Here is a 16,815-nt window from a genome sequence, read left to right on the forward strand (position 1 = left end):
ATAATCTCAGAATTAAAAATGTATACAGTGTGTCTAAAAAGAAAAAGGAATAACAACGAGTAACAAAACGTTAAAGGTTAAAACTTTTATTTCCAAGGAAAGTCAATTGATGAGTATCATTATCTTAACTATTAGGTTATCAAGATATACGAATCTCCGAATTATTTCGTATACAAGTGGTAATATTTCAATATCCAAATCATCCACTGTAAATTGTTAGCGTAAGGCACCTTCCTCCGATAATTCCGATTCCATTATAACAATTTGATCAAGTACAAGTAATGCATCGTAATTATAACACTTTGTGTATTTCTATGACAACACAGCCGCGTTCATATGGCTTCGATCACAATCTGTTGCAAAAACTCTATCGTTGAGTAGAAATTTCCCTTAAATAGTAACTTTTAAGTTGTAACCAAATTTCACCAGGTTCACTTGCAACCGAGTTCAGTTTAGTTAACTGTAGCTTCTTTCTCGTTCAACATTTGTAAAGGACGTAAGAGAATACGTGTTTGATACTAATCTGTCTTAATCTTGAAGTATCCAAACATATATCCTTCATTCTCTCGTTTTTTATCGTTTAAAATTATTAAACAAACTTATACAAGTATTATTTTTATATTTGACAAATATTTTTATTAATTATCGATAGCCATTATGGGACGTCGACCAGCCAGATGGTACGTATCATGCGTATTTATTTCCTTTATCAATGTTTAAGTTTAATATACAAATATTATCGCCTCTTGTACTTGTATATATTGTATGAAGTTGTAAGTTATGAAGTTTATAATAATCTCTTGTAATGGTATAGAAGGAGGTTATGCGTGTTCTTCATGCATTTCTATTAGTAAATTCTATGTTATATTTACAACGTTAATGCTTGTAAACACTTCTTATACGAATTATACGTATATTTTTCTCTATAGTTATCGATATTGCAAAAACAAACCATATCCAAAGTCGAGATTCTGTAGAGGTGTGCCTGATCCAAAGATTCGTATCTTCGATCTTGGAAAAAAGAAAGCCTCTGTGGAAGATTTTCCATTATGCGTGCACTTGGTCTCAGATGAATATGAACAGCTTAGTTCCGAGGCCCTTGAAGCTGGACGTATTTGCGCCAATAAATATATGGTTAAAAACGCTGGAAAAGATCAATTTCATATCCGTATGAGACTCCACCCATTCCACGTTATTCGCATCAATAAAATGTTATCATGCGCTGGAGCTGATAGGTATATAACCATTCTGTTGTATTTTATTTGATAACTATTATTATCATTTAAATTAATGCTTAGCTAGTTATAACTTAAATTTTCTATGGATTGTTCATTAGTATATTATATTAGTAATATACTAACGTATGTTTGAATAAATATTTTATATTTTATACTTTTCAAGGCTTCAAACAGGAATGCGAGGTGCTTTTGGTAAGCCGCAAGGTACCGTGGCAAGAGTACACATCGGACAGCCTATTATGAGTGTACGTTCTTCTGATCGTCACAAGGCTGCTGTAGTTGAGGCATTGCGTCGTGCCAAATTCAAATTTCCGGGCCGACAAAAAATTTACGTTTCAAAGAAATGGGGCTTCACCAAGTATGATCGCTCAGAATACGAAGAATTGAAAGAAGCTGGCCGATTAGCTCCAGACGGATGTAACGTAAAATATTTGCCAGAACATGGGCCACTTGAAGAATGGAAGAGATTTAGGAAAGTTCTTGCTGCTGCTTAAGCAAAACAACCAACTTTCGAACCAATGTACCGCTAGACTAAAAGCTGTCATTAGGGGACGTGGCGCTAGGAGGAGTGGTTCCCCCTAGCTTTCCAACTCAAGCCGGGACGCCTCCCTAGACAACTACAACGGCAGGGAGATAGACGACGAGGTTGCACTCGGTAGTGATTCGCAAGAGACCCCGGGTGCACCTCTGAACATCGGGATGACCACCGTGGGGTTTTAGTCGGTAGGAGTCCGACACTACACGGTCGTTGCTACGCAGCGCCGAGTGTCCATGAGGATTTCCCCACGATAAAAAAAAAAAAAAAAAGACTAAAAGCTGTCATATTTCGTCTTTATTTGTGTAATCTTATATTATAAAACTTAATTAAATATACTTCATTTTTTTTTTTGGAAGATATAATTAGATATCATCTGATGATATTTATTTCAATGTGAATGACATGTAATATCCACATCATTTTCATTTTCTGTATTTTGAATCTCATCATCAATATCTATATCACATATTCCGCGACTATGTGTATCAAGTGCCTCTGTACTAGTTGCTGCATCTAATAATGGAGATAATTTCTCTGCCTCACTGTCTTCATCTTGTCCTTGTCCCTGTAAATACTGATTTATTTGGTCAACGTAGTAAAAATCTACATATTTTTAATATTTTGTTAAAAGTGCTATGTAACGAAAAAATATTGAAAATTGGACATCAGGAGATTACCTCGTAAAGAGAAACTGGTTGTTTTTCATTAACAAGTCTAAGGGTATCTCGTGATCGTAATACTGCTTTTTCCCGTAAATGTCCGGAGTTTTTCATTCTCATTGCTGGAGATCGGGTATGTAAATCTTTCTGTGATCCTGAATGTTCATCTCTAGCTAACAAGACAGACATTCGAAATTCTGGGGTAGGGCATGTAGTACCACTTGTTCTTGCAGATACATCTCCATCTTTTGAAGACACATGTTTCGATACAGGTGTACGTTCTATAGACCTTTTAAATAACATGTGAATTACAATTTAAATCGATTATATTAACATAAACTAAACGTAAATTTAAAAATTTAAGTAATATAATATTTTACCTATTTAATGCTTCAGCTGCTTGAATTGCACTGGCTGTATCTGTATCAGAAGTGTCTGGAGATTCTGGCGCAAGAACAGCAGTTCTTGGAATATATGGACCATTCAAAGCCTCTATTAATGATACAGCTTCATATCCAGCTGGTATATTTTCACAACTTCCCTAAAAAAGGATTCAACATTTCTTTTATCAGTTAAAAAGGCAGTCTATTGTTTTCAATTAAATTTTACAACAAACTGTACCAAAATAGAATAAGACATAAAGATGATAAACATATTTGTAAACATATGTGCACATAACACTGACATGCATTTTGATAATTACTTGTATGAATAAATATTGACCTCTGGTAATGGTGGATTTGATATAATAGCTCCAGTTGCTTTCTGTAGAGCTTTAATTTGAAGAAGAGCTCTAAAAGGGGCCCGACATATTGGACAATTGTTCGCTTGATATCGGAGAGAATCCGCACAACTATTACATAGGCATAGATGTCTACACGGTAATATTAAAGTATCTCGCACGTCACACATACAAATAACACATTCTGATCCATTATCATCTGTATCTTCATCACTACCTTGTTGCTGAAAAATAAATTGATGTGAAACGAATATAAAATAAGAAATTTTGGGTATATATTATTATTTTATACCTTTGCATTTTCGGCGTTTTTATTTTCAATTCCATATATTTCTTGAAGCAAGTAACAAAGACCATCAACATAAAGCTTTTGTTTAAGAGCTTTTAATACGTATGTTCCATCCGAATGTTTTTCAACAACTGCAACAGTTGTATGAGATTGTTTCGGTTCGTCTGAGCCTTCTTCTGCTACACAATGGATTGCTATTGGAATTATCTATAAGTAATTATAATGATGAACAAAAGATAACTTCAAAGTTTTATAAATATAATATACAGATACTTCAAACGTACATACTTCCCTGTCAGCATTGTACAATAAATCTTCTTTGCTGTAGGCAGTTGGATCAAACATATGTGACATTTGAGAAAATAACTGATTGGCACCTTTCTTATAATAATATGTCTCAGAATTCATAGATGAATCCCTTGGTATGTATCTACAAATAATACTTTTCTTTAGATATAACATTGTGTATAGTATGTAAAATTTGTATGTCATCAAACAGGACGTACTAGTTCCGTTGGAAACGACATTCTTGGATTTGATAGTGTTGGTACGGAACAAGATTGACATGCCAAATGTTAAACGTTATATCTTTATATTATGTATATTGTAATATATGTATGTATGATAAACACATGTTTTGCATATAGGTAATGTAGTAAATAAACCAGAGCATGGATCCCTGGATTGGGTTAAAATATGTGAGAAGTCTTCTAAAGTTATTACATTCATTGATCTTGCTGGACATGAAAGATATTTAAAAACAACTGTTTTTGGAATGACAGGACACGCCCCTGACTTTGGTAAAACCTTTTGATAATGTTATTTAAAAAATATCTATGTACATCTATCCTTAATGCATAAATATTTAATATTTAGGTATGTTAATGGTTGGAGCAAATGCTGGTATTGTTGGAATGACAAAGGAACATCTAGGTTTAGCTTTAGCTCTATCAGTTCCAGTATTTGTTGTTGTTACGAAAATTGACATGTGTCCACCAAATATATTACAGGAAAATTTAAGGCTGTTAATAAGGATCTTAAAGTCCCCGGGTTGTAGGAAAGTACTACAAAGTTCAAGAACTGTAAAGAGAGTATACCGTTTATATATAAAACATATTATTTTAGTGGTTATTTATATTAAAGCATATATAAAATTATAACGTATCATAATGACAACTTTATCTAGTTTTAGTGTTACTTGTATTCTTAAGGATCGTGATTTTCATCTTGAAGTATAAAAGTATCCCCTGAACTGTTTCATATAACGCACATCGTGCTCTCAACCCTATTAGAGTACAAATTGTCTTTCACATTTTGACTAAATTATTAAAAATATAGAAATGTCGTTTTTAGAACGATAAAATGATGACAAAATATACGTTGTTATTCATAAAGTGTTTTATTTTTATAAACGCAACTGTATCTTAAAATAGTATTAAGTGAATATAATCTATATATAAAAGATGAGTGTGTGTGTGTGTGTATCTGTTTTTTTTTTTTTTTTGCTACTATCGAGCACCTATATCGTAATTGTTAATGCCTTTCTCAAATTTTATCAAAAGTATATTCAGATGTTCTTTTTTTGCATGATAATATCTGTGCTTATTGAGATAAAATTTCGAAAAAATTATTAATTTTTCGAATATTGCATTGTTGTACTCTTATAAATGATGTACAGGAAATATCTATCTATTGTAATATATTTGCTGTAGTTGTAATATAAAATTCATTTTTATGCATGTGAGAAGAACAAGATTCTTACAGAAAAGATATAAAATAACATTAGATATGCGGCATATGAAATTATATTGTATAAAATTTTTATATTAGATACAGTGTAGCACATCCAAGAAAGATCTTTTTAACAGAAAGAAAATGTAAACTAATGATAATGAACAAGTGTTGGTTAAAAAATAAAAACATTGAATGAGAATATGTAGATACTTATGAATTAGTGATATAAAAGGGAGTTTAAGATGATAGAAGAAATATTAACAATATCACATTTAACAATAACAAAATGGATAGAAAGGGAACACAAGAAAAATATAACATGTATAATTACAAAATTATTAATTAGTTATTATTAACTAATACAAATCATATTGTAGATGTACAAGTAAAAATTCTCGTGGAACATGATATATGTACGTATAATTTCCATTTTCGTTTATTGTACTATAAAAAAAAAAAAAATAACAGAAACATAGAAGTAAGATTCGAATTTGTTTTTATACTAAATGGAATAATAAATTTAAAAAATTAGATGTTCATATTTTTTATTACCTTTTTATAAGGCAATTGTTACAAATGTAATTTTTTTTAACTGAATCAAGTCTAGAATAATAAACTATAGCTATATATATAATTTTTACAAAATCTAATATATCTTCCTTCATTTCCTAATTTTTGCCACTATAACTTAAATATATATATACGAGGATTACTTTGGTGGATTTTTCTTCATTTCATCTTTAGCTTCTTGCAACTTTTGTCTAAATGTATTTGTAAACAATCTTAATTGCCTAACAAATTTTTCACGATCAAAAGATAAATGAATACCATGTGTTCTACTCTGAAGTAATAAATATGCTACAAATCGTGCAGACTGCCTAATCGGTTTTGTATTTGCCAATTTCTCGATTAATTTTTCATTACGCATCAAATATGTAAATAACATGCGCAAAAACCCATTCTGTTGTAAATAGCTTTTTCTTAAACAAACAAAATTATTTATACTTTTGGGACTTCAAATGTACACATGTTACGATATTTCAGTAACAGCTCCCTTTTAAGCCTAAGTTGTTTACGTAGAGTTTCAAGTTTTTGCAACTGTTCTTCTTTACTGTATTCTATTCCTGGCAATCTTCTAATCTATAAAACATGAAAACTATGTATCGTAAATTCAGCCTATGGTCTAAGTATATATATAAAACAAAAAAATTATTTATATCCCGAAAGTAAAAAGAATTTTCATGGTACTATACCTGTGCCCTTGCAGAATCTAATTTCTTTTGGAGCTCTAATATTTTATGACTTGTATCTTGCGACTCTTTAGCTTTCTGTGTGGTGTCATGTGGATCTTTCTCAACACTAAAAATAAATTAAGTATACGTGTAACATAAACATTGTGAAATAAAATTTTTATACTCTATATCTATGTTAACAGATTTCATTTGAAATACACTTCTTTCAAAAGGATTTTAATACACATACATATTGTATATAATTTCTACATAACTACAACACATAAACTTAGTAGCACATTGATGTTTTAATATACTGGTGAAATAACTTCTCTAATTTCTTGTTATCAATCACACCATAACAGATTAAAAAATATTTTTCTAAATGTATAATTTCTATATCATTTGTAATTATAAATAAAGTATTGTCTCGAAAGATAATCTCAGAATTAAAAATGTATACAGTGTGTCTAAAAAGAAAAAGGAATAACAACGAGTAACAAAACGTTAAAGGTTAAAACTTTTATTTCCAAGGAAAGTCAATTGATGAGTATCATTATCTTAACTATTAGGTTATCAAGATATACGAATCTCCGAATTATTTCGTATACAAGTGGTAATATTTCAATATCCAAATCATCCACTGTAAATTGTTAGCGTAAGGCACCTTCCTCCGATAATTCCGATTCCATTATAACAATTTGATCAAGTACAAGTAATGCATCGTAATTATAACACTTTGTGTATTTCTATGACAACACAGCCGCGTTCATATGGCTTCGATCACAATCTGTTGCAAAAACTCTATCGTTGAGTAGAAATTTCCCTTAAATAGTAACTTTTAAGTTGTAACCAAATTTCACCAGGTTCACTTGCAACCGAGTTCAGTTTAGTTAACTGTAGCTTCTTTCTCGTTCAACATTTGTAAAGGACGTAAGAGAATACGTGTTTGATACTAATCTGTCTTAATCTTGAAGTATCCAAACATATATCCTTCATTCTCTCGTTTTTTATCGTTTAAAATTATTAAACAAACTTATACAAGTATTATTTTTATATTTGACAAATATTTTTATTAATTATCGATAGCCATTATGGGACGTCGACCAGCCAGATGGTACGTATCATGCGTATTTATTTCCTTTATCAATGTTTAAGTTTAATATACAAATATTATCGCCTCTTGTACTTGTATATATTGTATGAAGTTGTAAGTTATGAAGTTTATAATAATCTCTTGTAATGGTATAGAAGGAGGTTATGCGTGTTCTTCATGCATTTCTATTAGTAAATTCTATGTTATATTTACAACGTTAATGCTTGTAAACACTTCTTATACGAATTATACGTATATTTTTCTCTATAGTTATCGATATTGCAAAAACAAACCATATCCAAAGTCGAGATTCTGTAGAGGTGTGCCTGATCCAAAGATTCGTATCTTCGATCTTGGAAAAAAGAAAGCCTCTGTGGAAGATTTTCCATTATGCGTGCACTTGGTCTCAGATGAATATGAACAGCTTAGTTCCGAGGCCCTTGAAGCTGGACGTATTTGCGCCAATAAATATATGGTTAAAAACGCTGGAAAAGATCAATTTCATATCCGTATGAGACTCCACCCATTCCACGTTATTCGCATCAATAAAATGTTATCATGCGCTGGAGCTGATAGGTATATAACCATTCTGTTGTATTTTATTTGATAACTATTATTATCATTTAAATTAATGCTTAGCTAGTTATAACTTAAATTTTCTATGGATTGTTCATTAGTATATTATATTAGTAATATACTAACGTATGTTTGAATAAATATTTTATATTTTATACTTTTCAAGGCTTCAAACAGGAATGCGAGGTGCTTTTGGTAAGCCGCAAGGTACCGTGGCAAGAGTACACATCGGACAGCCTATTATGAGTGTACGTTCTTCTGATCGTCACAAGGCTGCTGTAGTTGAGGCATTGCGTCGTGCCAAATTCAAATTTCCGGGCCGACAAAAAATTTACGTTTCAAAGAAATGGGGCTTCACCAAGTATGATCGCTCAGAATACGAAGAATTGAAAGAAGCTGGCCGATTAGCTCCAGACGGATGTAACGTAAAATATTTGCCAGAACATGGGCCACTTGAAGAATGGAAGAGATTTAGGAAAGTTCTTGCTGCTGCTTAAGCAAAACAACCAACTTTCGAACCAATGTACCGCTAGACTAAAAGCTGTCATTAGGGGACGTGGCGCTAGGAGGAGTGGTTCCCCCTAGCTTTCCAACTCAAGCCGGGACGCCTCCCTAGACAACTACAACGGCAGGGAGATAGACGACGAGGTTGCACTCGGTAGTGATTCGCAAGAGACCCCGGGTGCACCTCTGAACATCGGGATGACCACCGTGGGGTTTTAGTCGGTAGGAGTCCGACACTACACGGTCGTTGCTACGCAGCGCCGAGTGTCCATGAGGATTTCCCCACGATAAAAAAAAAAAAAAAAGACTAAAAGCTGTCATATTTCGTCTTTATTTGTGTAATCTTATATTATAAAACTTAATTAAATATACTTCATTTTTTTTTTTGGAAGATATAATTAGATATCATCTGATGATATTTATTTCAATGTGAATGACATGTAATATCCACATCATTTTCATTTTCTGTATTTTGAATCTCATCATCAATATCTATATCACATATTCCGCGACTATGTGTATCAAGTGCCTCTGTACTAGTTGCTGCATCTAATAATGGAGATAATTTCTCTGCCTCACTGTCTTCATCTTGTCCTTGTCCCTGTAAATACTGATTTATTTGGTCAACGTAGTAAAAATCTACATATTTTTAATATTTTGTTAAAAGTGCTATGTAACGAAAAAATATTGAAAATTGGACATCAGGAGATTACCTCGTAAAGAGAAACTGGTTGTTTTTCATTAACAAGTCTAAGGGTATCTCGTGATCGTAATACTGCTTTTTCCCGTAAATGTCCGGAGTTTTTCATTCTCATTGCTGGAGATCGGGTATGTAAATCTTTCTGTGATCCTGAATGTTCATCTCTAGCTAACAAGACAGACATTCGAAATTCTGGGGTAGGGCATGTAGTACCACTTGTTCTTGCAGATACATCTCCATCTTTTGAAGACACATGTTTCGATACAGGTGTACGTTCTATAGACCTTTTAAATAACATGTGAATTACAATTTAAATCGATTATATTAACATAAACTAAACGTAAATTTAAAAATTTAAGTAATATAATATTTTACCTATTTAATGCTTCAGCTGCTTGAATTGCACTGGCTGTATCTGTATCAGGAGTGTCTGGAGATTCTGGCGCAAGAACAGCAGTTCTTGGAATATATGGACCATTCAAAGCCTCTATTAATGATACAGCTTCATATCCAGCTGGTATATTTTCACAACTTCCCTAAAAAAGGATTCAACATTTCTTTTATCAGTTCAAAAGGCAGTCTATTGTTTTCAATTAAATTTTACAACAAACTGTACCAAAATAGAATAAGACATAAAGATGATAAACATATTTGTAAACATATGTGCACATAACACTGACATGCATTTTGATAATTACTTGTATGAATAAATATTGACCTCTGGTAATGGTGGATTTGATATAATAGCTCCAGTTGCTTTCTGTAGAGCTTTAATTTGAAGAAGAGCTCTAAAAGGGGCCCGACATATTGGACAATTGTTCGCTTGATATCGAAGAGAATCCGCACAACTATTACATAGGCATAGATGTCTACACGGTAATATTAAAGTATCTCGCACGTCACACATACAAATAACACATTCTGATCCATTATCATCTGTATCTTCATCACTACCTTGTTGCTGAAAAATAAATTGATGTGAAACGAATATAAAATAAGAAATTTTGGGTATATATTATTATTTTATACCTTTGCATTTTCGGCGTTTTTATTTTCAATTCCATATATTTCTTGAAGCAAGTAACAAAGACCATCAACATAAAGCTTTTGTTTAAGAGCTTTTAATACGTATGTTCCATCCGAATGTTTTTCAACAACTGCAATAGTTGTATGAGATTGTTTCGGTTCGTCTGAGCCTTCTTCTGCTACACAATGGATTGCTATTGGAATTATCTATAAGTAATTATAATGATGAACAAAAGATAACTTCAAAGTTTTATAAATATAATATACAGATACTTCAAACGTACATACTTCCCTGTCAGCATTGTACAATAAATCTTCTTTGCTGTAGGCAGTTGGATCAAACATATGTGACATTTGAGAAAATAACTGATTGGCACCTTTCTTATAATAATATGTCTCAGAATTCATAGATGAATCCCTTGGTATGTATCTACAAATAATACTTTTCTTTAGATATAACATTGTGTATAGTATGTAAAATTTGTATGTCATCTTTATTACATACGTAACTCCTTTTGTTGTTATTTCTTCGGTGCAAAAATAATATATTGTGATTGCACATCTTACATCGCAATCAAATGTAAATTCAATATTATAGCGATTTGATTTCTTGTCTATATCACCATCTCCATAATGTTTAACACTATGACACTGAGGTGAAGTGGAAGTTTGATCAACATTACGAACCAATCTTAATGATTCTCTTCTTATATTTACTAAGCTTTTCAACGTTTTAGTAGGATCATTAGCTTGTGGCGGAGGATATGGAAACTAAGGTAATATTAATGAAGTGTTAAAAATAATTTTTTGAGAACTGTATGTATACATTGTACAATACTGTAATAATATTATCTCTTACTGGTGTTGGGCGACTTCCTAAAAAATTCAAATCAGCATTTTCTCCAAAAAGGTATGCTTCTGGTTGAGGTGTATCAAACCGTTCACCACCCATTATGAAATGACTACCAAAATAACTTCCTAATGAATAAAATTTATTAAATAAAATACAAAACATTTTCTAATACATGATATGTATTTTAATATGTAATTTATTAAAATAAAAATAATTTAATTCACATATTTTAATATCTTGCTTATGGCTATATGATTTAATATAAAAATATTCTCAAAATAACATAAACAAACCCGAACGAGGAGGATATTTGTATGCATGATTTGAAACAATATCAACTTCTTCTACACCAGCGTTTTGTCGACTTGTTAACGAACCCATTGCTTAATTATATTAAAAATAATTATAAACTGTTGTGCTGTAAGGTAAACTTTATCTCGATAGAATTAAGCATACGATGTTTTAAAAATAAATACGTATTACAGGTAATTAAGATAAGTCACATATATTAGTAAATAAGTTTCTTAAAACGATTACAAATTTGATAAATGATGTGTGCCGTTAACACACTCCTTTATACATAGATGCGTGTGTGAAAGGCATGAAATGTATTATAATATCTTTCAGGTTAGCCAAATTTGTCAGTTTACTTATTTATCTAAATTTTATGTTTTAGGTAGTAAATTTATTAGAGGAAGTGTTAATACACATTTGTGCAAAAAAATTTATATTTTTTATTTACGAATGAAAACCAAGCTAAAACAATTTGAGAAAGAAGAAAAAAGAAAAAAAAGCACGGCAGATCTATGTGTATGTTTCTCAGACTGTTAAGATCAACGCGCTATTTCAAACTTGTGATATATATGTAGTGTAATCTGCAAACTTTATAGTTGACGTTTAATAACGAATAAGCATTCATTTTACGTCGGTATACAACATGGATTTTAATAGCCCTTTAATATTTGTAATGAGCGTCTGGTACAATTTATGTAATTAAAATCAGGAAAGCATAGTAGAATCAGCAAAAGATAAACGAATAATGGAATATAATACCATAGTTTCGTGCAATATTGATAGTTTGGCATTAAATTTTGAGAAACATAGCCAAATTTTTTAATGAACGCAAGAAATTAGAACAGTAGCAAAACAAAGAAATATGAATTATATACGTATTATAATTATGCGATAGTATTTATGTAATACACGAATGTATAAAGTGTAAATAACTTTTTATCATCATGAAATTCAACGAAAAAGAGCTTGCCGAAGCAAGTAATGGCCCCGCTGACATTGAAGGCCGTTTAAATCATAAACGAGCACATAAATCAGGTTAGCTTCTAGTTAAGAGTTGTTTACATTTATTTGAGAAAATATCATACTCATCAACTTATTAGCTTCAATTATCTATAACCTATAAATTCTCTTACAAATTCTTATTTTTTTCATACCTATTTTCTGATATTCATATCATTTGGATTTTAGGATTCAAAGAAAAGTGGTTTAAATTAAGATGCAATTTATTGTTTTATTTTAACATTAACGAATTAGGACAGATTGACACTAGGCAACCAGCAGGTGTAATTATTTTGGAAAATTATAGTATTAACCTTGATGCTGCATCAGAAGGTGTATTCGCATTTAGCATAGCATTTAGAGACGAATATGAAAAGAGACATGTCCTAAGTGGTCGTTCAGAATCACAAGTAGAACAATGGGTCAATGCACTTAAACAAGCAAGTTACGAATATTGGAGATTTCGTTTAATAGTGCTTCAAGAACAACTATGTAAGAAAACAGGAAAAGATCCATTGCTTATGTATCCACGGAATCAAGGAATTATCAGGGATGAAGCATGGGAACCTGCATCAACTTTCCGATCTCATGTACGCTCTTTTACTACGTCAGTTGTAACATCAACTGCGATAAATACAGTAACAAAAGAAATGAATTTGATTGAATTTTAAATTAGTTAATTCAATTACAGTTGTTTTACATTATTCTCTGAAATCTGAGGATTGTTTAAATATATAAAAGTTCAGTAGTGCAATTAAATTCATGACCAAAAAGCAAAAAGTCTTTAGTACAAGTGAAAAGTAATTCTTTATTACTACATATTTTCATTAATATCAACAAAATTATATATTTAATGCACGTATATAACCTTCATTATTTATTATTAAAAATACATCTTATACATGCTTATGTAAAATAATTTTCATAGTATTTTAATCACCAAAATAATTTGACTAGTATAATATACAAAAGTTTCATGAGAATATAACTTTTAAAGAATTTGTATTATAAGTGAGTCATGAGCCAATTATTTTATTATTGCTCAAACTCTGTGTCTCGTGTACAGATTTTTCAAGTATTTATAAACTAAATACTCTCTATTATTCTTATAATGTGTGCCTATATTATAAACTTTTGATAACTGTTAATATATATTTATAATATTAGAATACACATATTTTTTCAAGCATTGTATATAAACAATCTTCAAAGTATCTTTATTTAATTCTTTAATTCTATATTTTAATTTACATTTACAAAATATAAACTTATATTAATTTTATTTTAGTACAAAATGCATAATATATTTTCATATTATGTATGCATGATTTAAAATGAATTTAATCTGGATGAAACTAATCTATATATTTTAATTCCATGTATATAAAATATATATATATATATATACACATACATGTAATATTATTTTATACTAACATTTTGTGGCATCCTTTTTGACATTGTGTCCTAAAAAATTTAAATAAAGAGCTGAATTTTAAATTTGTATTTAATTAATTATGCTTTCGCAATAAACAGCAAAATATTAATTATTATATAACATATGTTAATGTAAACTTATATATCATACATTTCTAATTGTGGCATGTAAAATTTATAAGTAAAATGTTGCTCATAAACAAGTTAGATTTTAATGTTTCCTAATATTTCAAAAATATGTTGGTACCACTGTTTCCAACTATTCACTACGTGTCAGTTCACATATCCAAACGTCCACACGTCATCAAAGTACATAGTTTAATCCTTATAAACACACTATAGGTATACATAATTAATGTTTAACCTAACATGATTTAAACTGACAGTAGTGAAGTTAATTTTATTGACGTAATTTATTTGTAAACAATATTCAAGAGAAATCATCAATTAAAGTAAACGTAAAACAGTACAATGAAACGATTCATTATTTTTTCTATTCTTATAATTTGTGGAATTTTCGACACTTTTGCCGAAACGTGTCAGAAACCTGAAGTCGTTGCCTCTGCATATGTCACAGAAGATGCAACAATTCTGACAAATGTTGCCTTCACAACACAATTTGTGCTTAAGTGTAGTAATGGTGTAAAAGGTATTACCTTATACGCAGAGGTTGATGGTAAATCATTACCAGCTGCCAGATTAAGTTCTGATAACAAATATCAGGTATTGAAATTAAATTCTATATACTTGAAATAAATCTTATTAAATTTATAACAAAGTTGAATTTATATCAAATCAGAATCATGTGTAAATTATAAAAACTTAATTGTAATTGCAATAAATTTAAATTTTATAGGTTTCTTGGACAGAAGATGTGAAAAAAGCACGTTCCGGAGATTACAATATAAAATTATATGACGATGAAAGATATGCAGCTATACGTAAAGCATTAAGAAATGGAGAAGACCCAAATAGCGTGAAACCTTTAGTTGTTGTAGTGCTTAATAATCCAGGCATATATCGTGGACCTTGGGTTAATTCAGAACTCCTTGCAGTCCTTTTAGCTGCCTTAGTGTCATATTCCGCCTTCTCTTCTAAATTCAAGCTACTTGCTTAATCACTTTTTACAATTATTAAATTTGTTAAAATCCTTATGTAAATTAAATATCACTTAAACAAATGGATTTTCTTTCTTTTTAAATATAACTTTGTAATTTAACTTAACAACAATGCCATTTATTATGTAACATTATTTTAAGATTTATTAACATCCATATGTCTTTCTTTCCTTTAATATTAAGAAACTGATATTTTTACTGGGATGTAATTTTTACAGCGCCAATTTTTATATTTATAATTTATTTTCTAAAAATCGATACAGAGTTAATACATATTAGAAGAAGGTGGATTTCCAAAAAAGAATTCCCAAGAGGGTGGATGTTTAATGTCGTTAGTATCATTATTTACTAAATTCAACCATTCATTCAATCCTTTAAAAAGTATTAATGCATCAGAAACATTGTCTCCTTCTGAACAATAACAGAACAGTATTGTACACGGAATTTCCTTTTCTTTAAAATACTCGTATAGACCGTTTGCAAATCCACCACCAGGAATGTAATATTGTCTTGTAGATTTTATTGTAACACTTTTCATATGCTTTGTCCAATGTAAGCTCTTAAGAAGTTTTTCATTATTCAATAAAGAATCATCCGAAGTAAGGTACCTTATTTTACACTCTGACCTATTTGCACACTCATAATCATAACTGCTGGTTAGGATTATTATCTATAAGGATAGTTTTTATATTAACATAACAATCAAATGATTTGACATATGTAATATTAGTATATATGTATTGTACTGTTGTACCTTACTAATTTTCTTTTGTTGAATAAATTGTGCTAGTTCATTAAAGAAGTCATTTGAACTGCCAACATAAGGTGAACGTAATTGTAAAAGAATTATATTATGGCATCTTCCAAGGTAAAAGTCAGCAGTAGTACAAAGAGAAGTAGAATTTTTATTATAAGGATCAAGTCCACATATTGGAAGAAACATAGAATTCCATAAACTTCCAATTTTGTACATATCCAAGCTAGATATTAATAAATCAATACATAATTGTCCAACATTCCCAACAGCCACTGAGGGAAGTATCAGAGTGTAATTCTCGAGGTTAATTTCATCCGGTATTTTTATCATTTTTACTAAATGTATGTGGATACCTGTTTCATTAATAAAATTTATTAAATAAAACATAACTTATAAAAATATACGACAAAATATTTATACAAACTCAAGATTCAATTTACAAATTCAAAATTTGCACGTCATGGTAAAGTAATTGTTAAGTTATTATTACTTGTATTATGTTGTTGTAAAATCCTTTCTCTATGATCATTTATATTTATATATTTATTTATTGAATAAACATTTTCTATATTTATAATGCAATGTAATTTCAAATAATAACACACTTTACATTAAATAAAAATAGTGAAACTATATAAACGTACATAAGAGTTCAAACTTCTATGAAATGATTATTTGACATTTCTGATGTACGTAGATGTATACGGTTGGTAGCTCTGTTCCTATAATTTTTAGTTAGATCAGGTTATATAGATAATTATTAGCAGAACTTATACAGTATATACAGTATATTTATACATATAGTAGTAGCGTAGAATATGTACATGTATTTAATATACACTGAACAATATATTGTGAGATAGATAATTCTTACAGAGAATTATTTTATAAATTGTAATAAATTTCATTAAAAAATATTTTCTTTTTATTTTCTTACAAACTTATTTATAGAACTTATATAATAAGGTGCAAATTTAAGAAATATTGAAATTTATAAATTAATTACTGAAATTTATAGAAGGC

General features: G+C 30.0%; 8 protein-coding genes and 1 pseudogene across 13 annotated transcripts; 5 read left to right on the forward strand and 4 right to left on the reverse strand.

The window, feature by feature from the left end:
* The first annotated feature begins 456 nt into the window (after positions 1 to 456).
* Positions 457 to 1,777, forward strand: LOC139991933 (large ribosomal subunit protein uL16). Its single transcript, XM_072012338.1, has 3 exons — positions 457 to 680; positions 930 to 1,235; positions 1,402 to 1,777. Exons 1-3 carry the CDS (start codon positions 658 to 660, stop codon positions 1,730 to 1,732), a joined length of 660 nt encoding a protein of 219 aa, XP_071868439.1. The 5' UTR covers positions 457 to 657; the 3' UTR covers positions 1,733 to 1,777.
* Positions 1,778 to 2,107: 330 nt separating this feature from the next.
* On the reverse strand, positions 2,108 to 3,936 carry LOC139992017 (E3 ubiquitin ligase RNF157-like). The gene is made up of 6 exons (XM_072012452.1): positions 3,755 to 3,936; positions 3,470 to 3,673; positions 3,159 to 3,401; positions 2,816 to 2,976; positions 2,454 to 2,724; positions 2,108 to 2,341 (listed from the first exon to the last, which is right to left on the reverse strand). The coding sequence occupies exons 1-6, from the start codon at positions 3,926 to 3,928 to the stop codon at positions 2,165 to 2,167; spliced, it is 1,230 nt and encodes a 409-aa protein (XP_071868553.1). The 5' UTR covers positions 3,929 to 3,936; the 3' UTR covers positions 2,108 to 2,164.
* A 26-nt stretch (positions 3,937 to 3,962) lies between these two features.
* On the forward strand, positions 3,963 to 5,589 carry LOC139992018 (GTP-binding protein 1 pseudogene; annotated as a pseudogene).
* On the reverse strand, positions 5,523 to 6,732 carry LOC139991936 (mediator of RNA polymerase II transcription subunit 9-like). Its single transcript, XM_074111953.1, has 3 exons — positions 6,683 to 6,732; positions 6,454 to 6,559; positions 5,523 to 6,340 (listed from the first exon to the last, which is right to left on the reverse strand). The coding sequence occupies exons 1-3, from the start codon at positions 6,715 to 6,717 to the stop codon at positions 6,200 to 6,202; spliced, it is 282 nt and encodes a 93-aa protein (XP_073968054.1). The 5' UTR covers positions 6,718 to 6,732; the 3' UTR covers positions 5,523 to 6,199.
* A 593-nt stretch (positions 6,733 to 7,325) lies between these two features.
* Rpl10 (ribosomal protein L10) lies at positions 7,326 to 8,646 on the forward strand. Its single transcript, XM_072012339.1, has 3 exons — positions 7,326 to 7,549; positions 7,799 to 8,104; positions 8,271 to 8,646. The coding sequence occupies exons 1-3, from the start codon at positions 7,527 to 7,529 to the stop codon at positions 8,599 to 8,601; spliced, it is 660 nt and encodes a 219-aa protein (XP_071868440.1). The 5' UTR covers positions 7,326 to 7,526; the 3' UTR covers positions 8,602 to 8,646.
* A 329-nt stretch (positions 8,647 to 8,975) lies between these two features.
* On the reverse strand, positions 8,976 to 11,779 carry Mrgn1 (Mahogunin ring finger 1). Of its 3 annotated transcripts, none has more exons than XM_072013186.1 (9): positions 11,481 to 11,779; positions 11,194 to 11,308; positions 10,840 to 11,105; positions 10,623 to 10,764; positions 10,338 to 10,541; positions 10,027 to 10,269; positions 9,684 to 9,844; positions 9,322 to 9,592; positions 8,976 to 9,218 (listed from the first exon to the last, which is right to left on the reverse strand). In XM_072013186.1, exons 2-9 carry the CDS (start codon positions 11,284 to 11,286, stop codon positions 9,033 to 9,035), a joined length of 1,566 nt encoding a protein of 521 aa, XP_071869287.1. In that variant the 5' UTR covers positions 11,287 to 11,308; positions 11,481 to 11,779; the 3' UTR covers positions 8,976 to 9,032. The 3 variants fall into 3 exon arrangements, with proteins under 3 accessions (XP_071869287.1, XP_071869286.1, XP_071869285.1); XM_072013185.1 differs by having other exon boundaries at positions 8,976 to 9,209; positions 11,194 to 11,312; XM_072013184.1 differs by having other exon boundaries at positions 11,194 to 11,312.
* A 101-nt stretch (positions 11,780 to 11,880) lies between these two features.
* On the forward strand, positions 11,881 to 13,152 carry LOC139992396 (pleckstrin homology domain-containing family J member 1). Of its 2 annotated transcripts, none has more exons than XM_072013195.1 (2): positions 11,881 to 12,516; positions 12,736 to 13,152. In XM_072013195.1, the coding sequence occupies exons 1-2, from the start codon at positions 12,426 to 12,428 to the stop codon at positions 13,149 to 13,151; spliced, it is 507 nt and encodes a 168-aa protein (XP_071869296.1). In that variant the 5' UTR covers positions 11,881 to 12,425; the 3' UTR covers position 13,152. The 2 variants fall into 2 exon arrangements, with proteins under 2 accessions (XP_071869296.1, XP_071869295.1); XM_072013194.1 differs by having other exon boundaries at positions 11,896 to 12,516; positions 12,670 to 13,152.
* A 1,095-nt stretch (positions 13,153 to 14,247) lies between these two features.
* On the forward strand, positions 14,248 to 15,638 carry Tapdelta (Translocon-associated protein delta). The gene is made up of 2 exons (XM_072013196.1): positions 14,248 to 14,640; positions 14,774 to 15,638. Exons 1-2 carry the CDS (start codon positions 14,389 to 14,391, stop codon positions 15,032 to 15,034), a joined length of 513 nt encoding a protein of 170 aa, XP_071869297.1. The 5' UTR covers positions 14,248 to 14,388; the 3' UTR covers positions 15,035 to 15,638.
* LOC139992394 (proteasome assembly chaperone 2) lies at positions 15,267 to 16,514 on the reverse strand. 3 transcript variants are annotated; one of them, XM_072013192.1, is made up of 3 exons: positions 16,437 to 16,514; positions 15,790 to 16,145; positions 15,267 to 15,705 (listed from the first exon to the last, which is right to left on the reverse strand). In XM_072013192.1, exons 2-3 carry the CDS (start codon positions 16,120 to 16,122, stop codon positions 15,301 to 15,303), a joined length of 738 nt encoding a protein of 245 aa, XP_071869293.1. In that variant the 5' UTR covers positions 16,123 to 16,145; positions 16,437 to 16,514; the 3' UTR covers positions 15,267 to 15,300. The 3 variants fall into 3 exon arrangements, with proteins under 3 accessions (XP_071869293.1, XP_071869290.1, XP_071869291.1); XM_072013189.1 differs by having other exon boundaries at positions 16,217 to 16,501; XM_072013190.1 differs by having other exon boundaries at positions 16,283 to 16,498.
* Positions 16,515 to 16,815: the final 301 nt, after the last annotated feature.

Source organism: Bombus fervidus, chromosome 11 (genome assembly GCF_041682495.2).
Source record: "Bombus fervidus isolate BK054 chromosome 11, iyBomFerv1, whole genome shotgun sequence".
In the NCBI taxonomy this organism is placed as follows: Eukaryota; Metazoa; Arthropoda; class Insecta; order Hymenoptera; family Apidae; genus Bombus; species Bombus fervidus.